The sequence below is a fragment of the Balaenoptera musculus genome, chromosome 6, assembly GCF_009873245.2.
Source record: "Balaenoptera musculus isolate JJ_BM4_2016_0621 chromosome 6, mBalMus1.pri.v3, whole genome shotgun sequence".
NCBI lineage: Eukaryota > Metazoa > Chordata > Mammalia > Artiodactyla > Balaenopteridae > Balaenoptera > Balaenoptera musculus.
Window position 1 is genome coordinate 47,742,943 of NC_045790.1, and position 15,048 is coordinate 47,757,990.

The 15,048-nt window shown below is 35.5% G+C and overlaps 1 protein-coding gene across 5 annotated transcripts in view; it reads right to left on the reverse strand.

The window, feature by feature from the left end:
- DENND4C (DENN domain containing 4C) overlaps positions 1–15,048 on the reverse strand; it is a 131,296-nt gene that overhangs the window by 87,723 nt on the left and 28,525 nt on the right. For 4 of the 5 annotated variants that reach the window (XM_036856758.1, XM_036856759.1, XM_036856761.1 and 1 more), the window contains exon 2: positions 7,007–7,328. In XM_036856758.1, coding sequence (XP_036712653.1) covers positions 7,007–7,311 — 305 coding nt within the window. In that variant the 5' untranslated portion in view covers positions 7,312–7,328. Of the gene's footprint in view, positions 1–7,006; positions 7,329–15,048 lie in introns of those variants that run through there. The other variant, XM_036856762.1, reaches the window with a different exon arrangement.

Consider the following 15,048-nt stretch of genomic DNA (forward strand, 5'->3'; position numbering starts at 1 on the left):
CTGTGCTCCGCAACAAGAGAGGCCGCGACAGTGAGAGGCCCGCGCACCGCGATGAAGAGTGTCCCCCGCTTGCCACAACTAGAGAAAGCCCTCGCACAGAAACGAAGACCCAACACAGCCAAAAATAAATAAATAAATAAATAAATAAATTTATAAAAAAAAAAAAAATAGTATTGGCAAATGAGTAAATAGAAAGAACAATGAACAGAAATCTAGTATGTGATAAAGGTGACACCTCAATACACTGAGGGAAAGATGGACTTTTTAATTTAATAAGCAGTGCTTGAATAAGCAAATTGCCATTTGGGAAAAATAAACAAATAAAATTCTATCTATAGTTCACACTATACACAGAAAGGGCTCCCAGTGTAAATGTAAAGAATGAAAACATACTAAAAGAAAACCTAGCAGTAGGAAAAATGTAACTATGACTCAAAATCTAGAGGCAATAAAAGAGTAAGAAAATAAACTTCATAAAATAAACTTTACATGACAAAAAAAACGCCGTAAACCAAGTCAGAAGACAAATTATAAGGGGAGAGGAATGGAGAAGGGGCAAAATAGGTAAAAGGGATTAAGAGATACAAACTACTTGTAATAAATTACAAGGCTGTAATGTACAGCACAGGGAATATAATCAATATTTTACAGCTTTATATGGAGTATAATCTATAAATATTCAATCACTACACTGTATACCTTATAAATTAACAAAGCAGTGTAAGTCAACTATACTTCAATTTTAAAAAAAGACAAATTAATAAACTTGGAGAAAACATCTGGTGACTCTTTTTACAAAAAGTTCATCTTCCTAACACATAAAAATCTCATTAAAAAAAAAACAAGAAAAAGACCAAAAACCTGTTTTTATTTTTTTTACTTAAGCATACTGCTCAGTTTATTGGCATAAAGTGTACAAACCTGTATAACCAGCTCCAGACCAAAAAACAATCACCAATGGTTCTCATTATTCTCCCTTCCAATCACTATATCATTAAGGAAAACCACTATCCTGAATTTTAAAAGAATAAATTAATCAAAAACCTGTTTTTAAAAAAGACATTAACAAACAGATAATGCCAAAAGACATTAACAGTTCACAAAAGAAAAAACGGTCCTTAAACTAAATTGAAGAAATACTTAACCTCATTAAAATTATTCTGACATACCAATTCTCTACTGTGAGACTGACAAAAATTCAAAAATCTTATCACATTCTTTGTTGATGGCATTGTGGGGAAAGAAGCACTCATATACAGTGATAATGGTAGTATAAAATGGCACAATCACAATGGAGGGAAATTTGGTAACATTTAACAAAATTATGCATGTATGTATCTTTTAACCCAGCAATTCCTTTCTAGGATCTACCTGAAAATATAACTCCATAAATATGTAACAACATATGCACAACATTATTCACCAAAGCATTCTTTAATGGCACAAGATAGGAAAGAACCCAAATGTCCATCAATAGAGGCTGGCTGAATAAAGTATGATACATCCACACAAATAAGTGCTACAAAGCTATTAAAAAAAAAAAAGAGTGAGAAAGATCTCCATTTTCAGAAATGGAGTGGTTCCCAGGAGATGTTGTTAGGTGAAAAAACAGAGTATAAAATAGTGTACATAGTATCTGCATTTTGTTTAAGAGGAAGAAATAAAACTATACACACATATGTGTTTGTTTGTTTCTGTAAAAACACACATTGAAAGGATAAATCAGAAACTAAACAACAGGGGAGGAGAGGGCAGAAAGTATGGAGAAAGGAGTAGAGGAAACAGAAACTGAAGCAATACTTCTCTAAATATATCTTTTTATGTGTTTTGAACCACAACAATATTTTCCATATTAAAAGAAAGAATGTTAAAACAAATGAAACACAAAAAGGAACAAATGAACCTAACTGCATAGCAAATTGGTAATATAACCACATAGAAAAACTATTTCATATAATTTTTTAACACAGTACTCTGTAAATGCTTAATGGATTTTATTCTAGGGACAAGGAACTCAGTAACAGAACTACTATTGGTAGTAAAACTGATACTATAACTTGAGATTACCTTATGTAAATAAGATAAAGCAATAAGTAACATATTTATGATTTAGAAACCAAGATTTTCAGCATAAGAGAAACAAGATACAATCCAAAATGAGTTCAGTAAGTTTTTAATGTTAAAATTTGAAGTTGAAATATGAGTATGAACTCATGATTTATATAAATATTTATTTATATAAAAAATAGACACCTCAGTAACAATGAATACACATAGCTCCAAATTTTGATTGACACAGAAGTCAGCTGGAAAGGGCTCCCACTGGCCAAACTTGGGACAATTTGGGCAAAAAGAATAAGGATTATAATTGATTTTTATCAAACGGAATAAATTAAAATTCACAGTTCCTCAATTACACTCAAAACAAATTTAAAAATTTGTCTCATTAAAAAAAATGAGGCCAAGATAATAGGAAAGCTCTTCATTATAATAAAATGCCAATTAAAAATGTATTTTAAAAAAAAATGTATTTTTTAAATGACAGTATTAGAAAAGTCTCATTTTACATCCCCCCATACAAGATCTAATTCAGGCAATGATCAATGGAAACAGTAAGTGAAAAGGTGTTAGGGGACAAGATATTTAAACAATGCCCACAACTCCACAAATTACTTAAATAACAGAAAAAATAAAAATGCCTTTACAGTAGATAGCAAGCAATTAACCATTTTAACCAAATGACTGAACTTAGCATCACTAATTATGGGACAATCTGCCACTACATGCTTTCCTGATGCTAGCGCTACCTGTAAGTATTCTTGCCAAAAATATTTAATGTACATTTAATCCAGACTTTAAACCTAACATCCAGTTTACAGGAAATACTGACAATAAAGGAACAAGTTAAATGACTTGATGAGGAAACAATCAGATAAATCTAGAATGTAGAGCATTCTATAAGACAAGTGGCCCAGACTCTTCAAAATGTCTATATATCACAGAAAAATTTTGGGGAATGTTCTAGATAAACAGACTAAATAAAGAGGTACAATAACCAAATACAACAGGTAAGCCACGACAGGATCCTGGATTTTTTTTCAAGCTATAAATAAACATTCTTGAGACGACTGCAAATATTTGGCTAGGGAGTGGATACTGAAAAATATGATGGAATTATTAATTTTCTATATACCATGGTCATTAGGAACATGTCTTAAGGGATGCATGGTGAAGTATTCACAGGAGAATTGTTATGATAGCTTCAGCCTCGTTTCAAATAGTTTAACAAAAATATTGGAAAATGTTAATTTGTTGAATCTAGATGGACAGCATATTGTTCAGTATACTACAGTTTACCATTTAGGAGAAAAGGATACTGGTGTTTATTACAATATTCTGTTAACTTTTCTGTATGTTTGAAAATTTTCAAAAACCAAAAGTGCTGGAAAAAAAAATTCATATGAAAGTCAATCAATCTGATAAGTGAAGGAAGATAAGAACTTTGTATAGTAGTCTGTGATTCCTTATCTCAAAAAACACATCTGACATATACAATAATACAGTGACCTGTTTAAATTACACTTTATGGAGTATTTGAAATTATGAGGGAATATCAGATCTTACATATTTTAACTTAACATCTTTTCCAGGAAAAAAAACCCTGTTATTTTTATAAATATCTCATCTTGTTTATAAAACAGTCCAAAAGGTCAAAAGTTTGACAACTCTGTTTCATATTTAGTTGAATGAGATTGGTACCTGTCTTTATACTGGCTAACAGGTTTTTCCAAACCTCACTAGTATGCTTAATTGAGGGGAAAGAGGGGAAAAAAGACCAAATCACCAGATATTAACAATTATTTGATCTGGAGAGAAACTTTACCACCATGATCAGCTAAAAGATGACCGCACACTCAAGCAAACCTGGATCAGTTTACACAAATTAGAAGCCTTAGGGAACTGCAAGATATATATGAAAGAGCCGCTTGCAACCTGAAAGCATCTAAGTATAATTATCTAAGTCATCATTTTTAAGTTATGCCCCTGAATCACAAGGAACAACAATCTTTCAGAGACTTATACCCTTTTAATTACAACTATATGGTGGGAGGTCTGGGGATGAGGATGTGAACAGATAACCTTTAAAGGATGGCTAACAGAGAGAACAGTGAGTGCTGGAACACAAGTTAAGTCCCTGGGGCTGGTTTCCCTTCAACTGACATGAATATTATCAAACTGTTATCCTGTACCCATCTTGTTATGGATATTACCTATCTTCTTAAGAAAACCATAGAGAAAATAAAAGAACTGACAGTAAAACCTCTCAGTCCTATATTTTCAACCCTTCCTTCTCCATTGGTTTCTTCCCTTCAATATAAAGATGTTCAAGGTTCTCTCCTGGGAGAAATGTTAAAAAATAGCCCTGGGCTCTGTATCCCCTCACCTTCCAGGTATCCTAAACCATTGCTGCTGGGGATTTCGTTAAAATACAGAGTCAGTAGGTCTAGGGCAGTGCCTGAGATTCTGACTCTCTAACACACTCACAGGCCCTATGGACAATACTGGTCCATGGACAAAATAGCAAGGTCCATAACTATCTTCTCTTTCCCTTAAAGTCACGCTTTCAAAAAGAAGCCTCTATAACTCCAATTCCCAATCATGCTCCGAACTTTCTAAACTGGCTCTTATGTCCACTAATCTTATAAAGTTGTATGACCCCCACTACAACTGTACTGACTTGAAGGAAAACTGTAGAAGCTAAATAGGGTGATATGTACTATACTAAAGGAGTTAAAGTAAAGTAAGATAAGGACAAAACATCCTTTGGCTTTGGAAATTTGAACATAATGAGGACCTTGGGACAATTTCCCCAGAGGTCTGTTGGAACAGTAAAGGAAATGATGAGCAAAACAAGCGGTGGTCAAATGTAGCAGCTCACTACCGTTCTTAATATCAGAACAACTATGAACAGAACCACCAGCAACCAACTGTTTAAAAAAAAACATTTCGTGGGACAATCAGGGTAATTTGGATATATGATGATATTCAAGAATTAATCATTTTTTTGGTGTGGTATTATGGTTTCATTGGAAGAGGGACTCAACCTAAGAAATGCAATTGATGTAATACATCACATTAATAAAATGAAAGAAAAATCCACATGATCATTATCAATTAAAAAAGAAGAGGCAATTGACAAAATCCAACATATTTTTATGGTAAAAGCCCTCATAAAACCAGCAATAGAAGGGACCTTCCTTAACATGATAAATAGCATTTATGAAAAACCCACGGCTAACATCATACTCAATGGTGAAAGACTGAAAACCTTCCACCTATGATCAGGAATTAGACAAGGATGCCTGCTTTCACCACTGCTATTCAACACCATACTGTTAAGTTCTAGCCAGAGCAATAAGACAAGGGCGGTGTGTTTGGGGGGGATAAATCAAAGTGCAAAGGAAGGAATAAAACTATCTCTATTTGCAAATGACATGATCCTATACAATAAAAAATACCCCCAAAATCCACAAGAAAGCTATTAGAGCTAACAAATTCAGCAAAATTGCAGGGTATAAGATTAACACATGAAGTTGATAAAACCCACCTGTGTTGCCATACATCAGCAATGAACAATCCGAAAAAGAAATTAAGAAAATAATCCCGTTTATGACAGAATCCAAAAGAATGAAATATTTAATAAATTTAATTAAGGAGGGACTTCTCCGGTGGTGCCGTGGTTAAGACTCTGTGCTCCCAATGCAGGGGGCCTGGGTTCGATTCCTGGTCAGGGAACTAGATTCCACATGCATGCTGCAACTAAGAGTTCGCATGCCACAACTAAGGAGTCGGGCGAGCTGCAACTAAGGAGCCCGAGAGCCACAACTAAGGAGGCCACCTGCCGCAACTAAGACCCAGCGCAACCAAATAAATAAAATAAATAAATATTTTTCAAAAATTAATTAAGGAGGTGAAAGACTTGTACACTAAAAACCATAAAACAGTGCTAAAAGAAATAAGACCTGAATAAATGGAAAGACAACTCATATAGTTTGGAAGACTTAATATGGTAAAGATGGCAATACTCCCCCCAAATTGATATGCAGATTAAATGCAATTCCCATCAAAATTCCAACTGCGTGTTTTGCATAAATGAACAAATTGATCCCGAATGTTTCCCAAGATGCTCTCAAATATATGTTTGTACTAACTGATGGTAATTATAATGAGCAGAAGAGCTTAATACATGACATGTATATATGGTAAAGTATTATAGGTATTCTCAAAGCACATCTTATTTAAAGAAGAGTCAACATAAACATTTTTGGAGAAAAAGCTTTTACACAGAAGAATGATCTTCATTGGCTGTGGACTAGACACTAAATACCTCATAACAACTATACTCCTTCTAAACCGTAAATGCTTTGCTCCTGGCATTAAAAACCACACAGTGCAATTGTATTTTTCATCTTTTTTTTTTTTTGTGGCCATGCCCCACGGCATGCAGGATCTTAGTTCCCCAACCAGGGATCAAACCCGTGCCCCCTGCAGTGGAAGCAGGGAGTCTTAACCACTGCACTGTCAGGGAAGTCCCAATTGTATTTTTTAAAACAGGAATGTTCCTTTGTTAAATGAGTTCGGAGCTTCACAAAAGCTCATCGCGTAACCCAACTAGCTCCTTAAAAATATACTGTCTTTTATTATAGCTTTTTGTTCTTTTATGTTTAATTAATAAGCTTATCTGATACGTACAAACAGAAATGAAATCACATTTCAGGCTCTAACGCCTTCATTTCAATATACTTTTGAAAGGAAATAATCTAATGACTCAATCCTATACAGAGAAATTCAGTAAGGACGGACAGAGATACATAATATCTCACTATACTTGATTTTGAAGTAACAAATAATAATAGAACTATCAAGGATTTTGAATTTCTATTGCCATGAACCTTAAATAAATTTTATTCGCTTCACTATAGCAAAAGAAAATAAGTCACCGTACCCAATGTCAGTAAGGGGTGGTTTATCTCTCCCTCTCTTATAACAGAGGAACAGTTCTGGGCTTTTCAGACTTCCATAGTTCAAGTTTGCCTGGAGAGCTGACGGAGTGGCTTCAACACAGGTGTAACCCTCAGGTACTGTTTCCCCAGCTGATTTGTTAATAACTGCAATGTCTGTAATTGGAGCTTTAGGTCCAGTAGACTTAGTATCTAAACGATTTATTTCTTGATCCAAAAGAGTAGATGTATCAGTGAGACCTGCCACAACAAAGTAGTCAGTCACTCTTGGCCCTTTGTCTTCTATCATGGCTGCTTCTATATATCCTAGAAGAGAGGAAGAAAAAAAAAAAGACATCAATTAAATAAAATGCTTTATCCTAACTCACTAAACTAAAATACTCCTGAGTTAACAAGTGATTAACAGGCACACTTCCCAGTTGGATTTATAATCAAATTGCTATTCTGTAGAAGAAGACTGTATTTTTGTTTTTTTAAATAAATAAATAAATTTATTTATTTATTTATTTATTTCTGGCCACGTTGGGTCTTCATTGCTGCGCACGGGCTTTCTCTAGTTGTGGCGAGCCGGGGCTACTCTTCGTTGCAGTGCACAGGCTTCTCATTGCGGTGGGCTTCAGTAGTTGTGGCACGTGGGCTCAGCACTTGTGGCTCACAGGCTCTACAGCGCAGGCTCAGTAGTTGTGGCACACAGGCTTAGTTGCTCTGCGGCACGTGGGATCTTTCCAGACCAAGGCTCGAACCCGTGTCTCCTGCATTGGCAGGCGGATTCTTAACCATTGTGCCACCAGGGAAACCCAAGAAGCTTGTTTTGATATCATCTTGTCAGCTTTTACCTCGTATGAAGTACAAGTTTATGGCATCGATTCATTTGTAATTCAACTATGATCCTATTATGTGCCTAAGGCCCTGTTAAGGATAATCAAACTATGAGAAGTGGGCTACGGTGCTTTCCTTTCAGCAAAATGCACATAACGAACAACATTCACACTATTTTTTAAAAGTCATTCTCTTTTGAGTTACAGAATTCCTAGAGCGAACTTCACATTTAAACAAACGAAATGAGTTCATCATGAATTATTCAAAGTCTAACAGAAAAGATAAAGGTACTAGTAATAAACATAATTAAACCAGTCTCTTAATCCAATCAGGAGTCTGTCTCTAAAGTTAAAAAACTTTATGTAAACACCGTGTAAACTAAGTAAGTTTAGGGGTCATTAACTATTTCATATATAGATACCAGACAGAGCATAAAAAACCATAACCAAAGAAGACAAAGTTATACAAAATACCTATTAAGAGACTTAGGTAATACATGGTAGAAACCTAGAGAATATGAACACTGAGTCAAGATTTCTATTATCTTTAAACTCAATACCTCTAAAAATAAAATTAAGCTTTTGAAATTTTATTTTCTTTAAATATTTATTTATTTATTTACTTATTTAGGCTGCACCAGGTCTTAGTTGTGGCATGCGGGATCTTTAGTTGCAGCATGCGGGCGCTTAGTTGCGGCATGCACGCAGGATCTAGTTCCCCGACCAGAGATTGAACCCAGGCCCCCTGCATTGGGAACACAGCGTCTTACCCACTGGACCACCAGGGAAGTCCCTGGAATTTTAAATATTTCTATGGATTTTATGTGCTTTTTAAAAAACTTTACTGAGGTATAATTTACATACAGTAAAATGCACATATTTTAAAGTGTACAGTTTGGTAAGTTTTCACAAATGCATACACCTGTGAAACCATATCACAATCAAGATAGTGAACACATCCATCAACATCCAAAATATTCTTGTACCCCTTCATCATCCCTCCCTCCCCAGGCAAGGAGTGACCTGCTTTCTGTCACTATAGATTAGTTTCTAGAATTGATATAAATGACATCATACAGTATATTCTTTTTTGTCCGGCTCCTTTCACTCATTGTAATTATTCTGAGATTCATCCATGTTACTGTTTATATCAATAGTTCATTCATTTTTATTGCTGAGTAATATTCCACTGTTGAATATACTACAAAATGTTTATCCATTCATCCATGTTAATAAACATATAGGTTATTTTCAGTTTGGGGCTATTATAAAGCTATCATGAATACCCATGTACAAGCCGTGTGCACGTATGCTTTCATTTACCTTAGGTAAATTCTAAGATGGAATGGCTAGATCACCTGGTAGGCATATGCAATTCTAAAAAAGTGCCAAATAGTTTTCTAGAGTGAGTATACCGTTTTACATTCCTATCGTCAGTATATCAGAGTGCCGCTGTTCCGCATCCTCTCCAACACTCTATAAGGTCAGTCGTTTTAATTTAAACTAGACTCTACTATGTCTACAGTGATACTTAGCTATAGTTTTAATTTGTATCTTTCTAATAACTAGTAATGTTGACCACCTTTTCATGTGCTTATTTTCCATGCATACATTATCCTTTTCATACATTCTTGGATTCTGTTCACTAAAATTTTGTTTGTAATTTTATATATGTTAATGAGGGATACTTGTCTATAGTTTTTGTTTTTTTTTGGTTTTTTCCTCTTGTAATGCCTTTATCTGGTTTTCACATCAAGGTAATGTCAGTCTCACAGAATGAGTCGGGAAGACTTTCCCCCTCTTCAATTTTCAGGAAGAGTTTGTATAGAATTGTTGTTATTATTTCTTCCTTAAATGTTTGATAGAATTCACCTGTGAAATTATCTGGGTCTAGAGTTTTCTTTGAGGGTAGGTTTTAAACTATAAATTCATTTCCTTTAACACATGGGGCAATTCAGATTACGTATTTCTTCTTGAGTAAACTTTCATAGTTTGTGAAGGTCTTAGTCCATTCAGGCTGCTATACCATAGGTTGGGTGGCTTATAAACAACAAAAAATTTATTTCTTGAGGCTGGGAAGTCCAAGATCAAGGCACTGGCACATTCAGTGTCTAGTGATGGCTGGCTTCCTAGTTCATAGAAGGCTGTCTTTTCACTGTAACTTCACAGGGTGGAAAGGAACAAGGGGTCTTCCTGGAGTCTCCTTCAGAAAGACACTAATACCATTCATGAGGGTTTCATCCACATGACCAAAGCACCTCCCAAAGCCCTACCTCCAAATACCATCACAATGGGGATAACGTTTTAACGTAAGAATTGGGGCAGGGCATACACATTGAGTCTATGGCAAGGAATTTGTCCATTTCATCTAAGTTGTGTAATTTACTGTATAAAATTCTTCATAATATTCCCTTATTACCCTTTTAGTATCTGTAGATTATGTAGTGATGTCACATTTCTCATTCTTGATATCAGTAAGTCTATGTCTTCTCTCTTTTTATCCTGATCAGTCTGGCTAGAAAACTGTCAATTTTATTGATCTTCTCTAAGAACCAGCTTTCAGTTTCACGGGTTTTTTTCTATTGCTTTTCTATTTCATTGATTTCTACTTTGAACTTTATTACTTCCTTTCCTCTGTTTATGTAGACTTTATTTTTTTTAAATATTTATTTATTTATTTGCCTGTGCTGGGTCTTAGTTGTGTGCACATGGGATCTTTGTTGCCACATGTGGGATCTTCGTTGTGGCAGGCGGGCCCTTAGTTGCAGCATGCGGGATCTAATTCCCTGACCAGGGATGCAACCCAGGCCCCCTGCATTGGGAGCCCGGAGTCTTAAACACTGGACCACCAGGGAAGTCCCTATGTAGACTTTAATTTGCTCTTCTTCTTCTAGTTTTCTACGGTGGAAGTGGAGGCCATTGATTTGAGATCTTTCTTCTTTCCTAATGTAGGTATTTAGAGCTAAAATGCACCCCCCCCCCCAAATAATGTTTTAGTGGCATCCCACAGATTCAGGTATGTTTTCTTCTTATTCAGTTCAAAATATTTTTAAATTTCTCTTTCTTATTTTCTTTGACCAATGGGCTATTTAAAGTATGTTTTTCAGTTTCCAAATTTTGTATTTGGAAATTTTCCAAGACTCTTTCGGTTACTGACTTCTAACTTAATTACACTGTGCTCAGAGGATATACTGTGTATGACTTGAAGTCTTTTATGTTTATTGAGATTAGTTTTATGGCTAAGAATATAGTCTGTTTGATAATTATACAATGTGCATTTTAGCGGAATGTGTGTTTTGTTGTTGGAGAGAGGTCAAGAAGGTTATTCGTGTTGTTCAGATCTATATATCCTTGCAGATTTTGTCCACTTGTTCAATCAATTATTAACAGAGTGGTATTGAAACTATAGTTCTGACTATAATTATAGATCTGTTGATGTCTCTTTTCAGTTCTATCAGTTTTTGCTTCATGTACTTTGAAGCTCTGTTACTAAGGGCATAACCATTTAGAATTACTACGTCCTTTCGATGAACTGACCTTTTTATCATTACGAAACGACATTCTTTATCTCTGGTAAAAATGAGTCTGTATTAACAAAACCTTTTTAAAAATATTAAAATATTTATTAAAAACTTAGATATATAGTTAAATATCATTAGACTTCATTTTCCAACTATAGCCAAGATAACTTTCAGAATCAATTTCATTTCACCTTACTGTTTAGAATGGCATACATTTTAATAAATAAATACTGTTAATATCAACAAAATATTATTAACTTCAATTTACAAGGCTAAATGTAGTTTACCAAATTCCTCTCATTGTAACAAAAAGAGTTTTTTAAAGGTTCAAAACTATGTGTTCCTTGGTGTTCCAAGCCATACAGAATGAAAAATGAACACTGTTTAAACCACAAAGAAACTAGAGTATTATCAAAGTTATTTGCTACATTTAAGCAATTTAAAATAGCGCCTTAGTGATTCCATTTAGAAAGCATTATCAACATCAGTTATGCTGGCTGGATCATGGAGCTACAAAATTGAAAAAGCAAGTCATTTCAGATGAAATCAGTTTCTTTTTAAGAACACAAAGCAGTGTAATTCTCTACTGTTGCACCTCAACTGAAAGTTTTGTAAAGAAGGAGGGCTGTAAAGAAAGGCTGAAAACACAAATGCTTTAAAGGGGTCATACAGGATATAAGAGTTGTGGGAACTAGAGACCACAGGCAGCCACTACTGTTCAGATCCATCCAATTGTTGCCAAACAGACTGGGCAAAACCAGAATTTCCTTTTTGTCTTTTCAAGGGAAGCCAAAATAATCCAGATTTTTTCCCCCAACATTCCAGGGTAGAACTCTTGTGACCTAAACATGTGTCATCTACCTCTCATGCCAAGTGTGACTGCCAAGGCCTTAGAGAGCCCAGTTAGTTCCTTTCCAACTTTACACTGACTGTACAGAGTCGAGCATTGGAATAATCCGGATTTTTAATGTAAATCTCCAAGTTTTAAAATATCAGCAACTAATTCAAAATCCTTAAACACTAGTAAATTCAAACAAAACACATAAGCAGGCTATATTCACTCTAAAGATTAAATATCGAGAAAACAACAATTTCTAAATTTCATTTAAAAAATACTGACCTGGTTAGGGACTTCCCTGGTGGCGCAGTGGTTAAGAATCCGCCTGCCAATGCAGGGGATATGGGTTCGAGCCCTGGTCAGGGAAGATCCCACATGCTGCGGAGCAACTAAGCCTGTGAGCCAAAACTACTGAGCCTGCACTCTAGAGCCCACGAGCCACAACTACTGAAGCCCACGCGCCTAGAGCCTGTGCTCTGCAACAAGAGAAGCCACCGCAATGAGAAGCCCGCGCACCACAACTAGAGAAAAGCCCGTGTGCAACAAATACTGACCTGGTTAAATACCTAACTTCACCATGAAAGATAAGTGAGCCAATGAACCTAACTGTATATAAAATTGATAATGTAATCACATAGAAGGGAATGGAAAAAGACCTACGTGAAGAACTGAAAATAAATCTTAACCTTTACTTAGAAGGCTTTTTTTTTTTTAAACTGGTATATTTGTAGCAATCCTGAAATTATTCTATCAATATATGTACTCCATGATTGCATAATTGTAGGAGGCCAGAGCTCTTGCTATGAGAAAAGGGAGATACAAATAAGGGACGGGAGAAGACAAGTAAGAATCTCTGTTTTAGAATGGAATTAGAGGTATCAGTATGAACTCATGGTTTTAAAATATATATGCACTGAAGGCAATGTGGTACCTTGAACTGGATCACAGAATAGAAAAATTTTTATTAATGTAAAAATCAGTGAAATTAAAATTTGGATTTTAGTTGACAACAATGTAACAATGTTGATGTCTTAGTTTTGACAAATGTACTATGGTAATATAAAATGTTAGCCATAGAAAAATACAGGAAATCTCTGTACTATTTTTTCAACCTTTCTGTAAACCTAAAATAATTCAAAAATAAAAATGTTTAAATACACATGTGTCAACATTATTGATAACAGAAAAGAAATGGTAATAGCCCAAATGTCCATCAACTGATAAAGGGATAAATAAAATGTAGTACATCTATACAATGGACTATCATTCAGCAATAAAAAGAAAGTAAATGCTGATACATGCCACAACATGGATGAACCGTGAAAACATTTGCTAAGTGGAAGAAGTCAGTCACAAAAGACCACATATAGTATGGTTCCATTTATATGAAATGTGCAGAATAGGCAAATCTATAGAAAGAGAAACTTGTTGGCTGCTAGGCCTGGGTGTTGGGGGAAATGGAGAATGACTGCTAATGGGTATGGGGTCTCTTTTTGAGGGAATAAAAATGTTCTAAAATTGATTGTGATGATAGTTGAGCAATCTGTGACTACACTAAAAACCAATAAATTGTATATTTTAAATGGGTGAATTGTGTGGTGTATGAATTATAGCTCAATAGAACTGTAAAATATGTATGTGTGAGTGGGTGTATCTCCTCCTTCTATCTGCTAAAAAGAAAACCCACCAGCTGTGTCACCCCACCAGCAACAAACAAATCCAGCACCTATATCACTGTTTCTTAAAGACATTTCCCAGCCATGAGATACTAGAGCTCCTTGGAGAAATGGCCAATTCCAAGGCTGGGCAAAAAAAGCACAGGATGCACCTAGAACATCTTATGCAAGGCAGAGAAAAAAAAAGCACTGCTCAAAGACTAATGGGGGCTCCTATCAAAAGGACACAGAAACTAGCTTGATGAGCCTCCCATTGGCCAATCTGGGAACAATTTCAGCATTAAAATGAGTTACAATAATGGATTATAAAACACTGACTTTCTTTTAAGCCTTGAGTCCATACTGATATTATAAAGTAAATGAATGAAAGTGAAGGAAGGAAAGGAAGGCTCTTCAAAACAGAATACACACTAATAAACAAAGAAAGAATGATTAAAAACCATTTTACAAGCATCACAGTATTCACATTCAAGCAAGAATTACCAATGCATGCTAAAACTACTGGGTAGAAAAGTGAACAAGATGACAGAATAGGAAGACCGTGAGCTTACCTCTTCCCAAGGGCACACCAAAATTGCAACTATTTACAGAGCAACTATTGATAAGACCTGAAAACTAGTGGAAAAGATGTTCTACAACTGAAAATATAAAGAAATAATGAAACAAACAAGAGGGGTGGAGACACGATATGGTAAAGAACCACATCACCAGGTGGGCAACCCACAAGCAAGAGGATAATTACAACTGCAGAGGTCCTCCCCAAGGAGCCCCAAATCGGGCTCCCCAGCCCAGGGATTCTGCAACCAGGAAGATGAGCCCCCATGATGTTTGGCTATGAGGGCCAATGGGGCTTATCCAGAGGACTGTAGGAAATAAAGACTTCACTCTTAAAGGGCGTGCTCAAAATCTCACACATTCCAAGAACCAGGGACTAAGCAGTAATTTGAAAGGAGCCTGGGTTGGACCCACCTGCTGATCTTAGAGAGCCTCTGGAGAGGCAGGAGGGAACTGGAGCTTTCCCTGAGGACATGGACGCTGGTGGCAAAAATTTGTGGGAGCTCATTCTACCATGAGGACACTGGGGCTGGCAACTGTCATTTTGGAATCCTCCAACTTATTTTTGTTTTTATTAATAGTTGTTTTTTTTTTTTACTTTAAGTAAACTCATTTTTT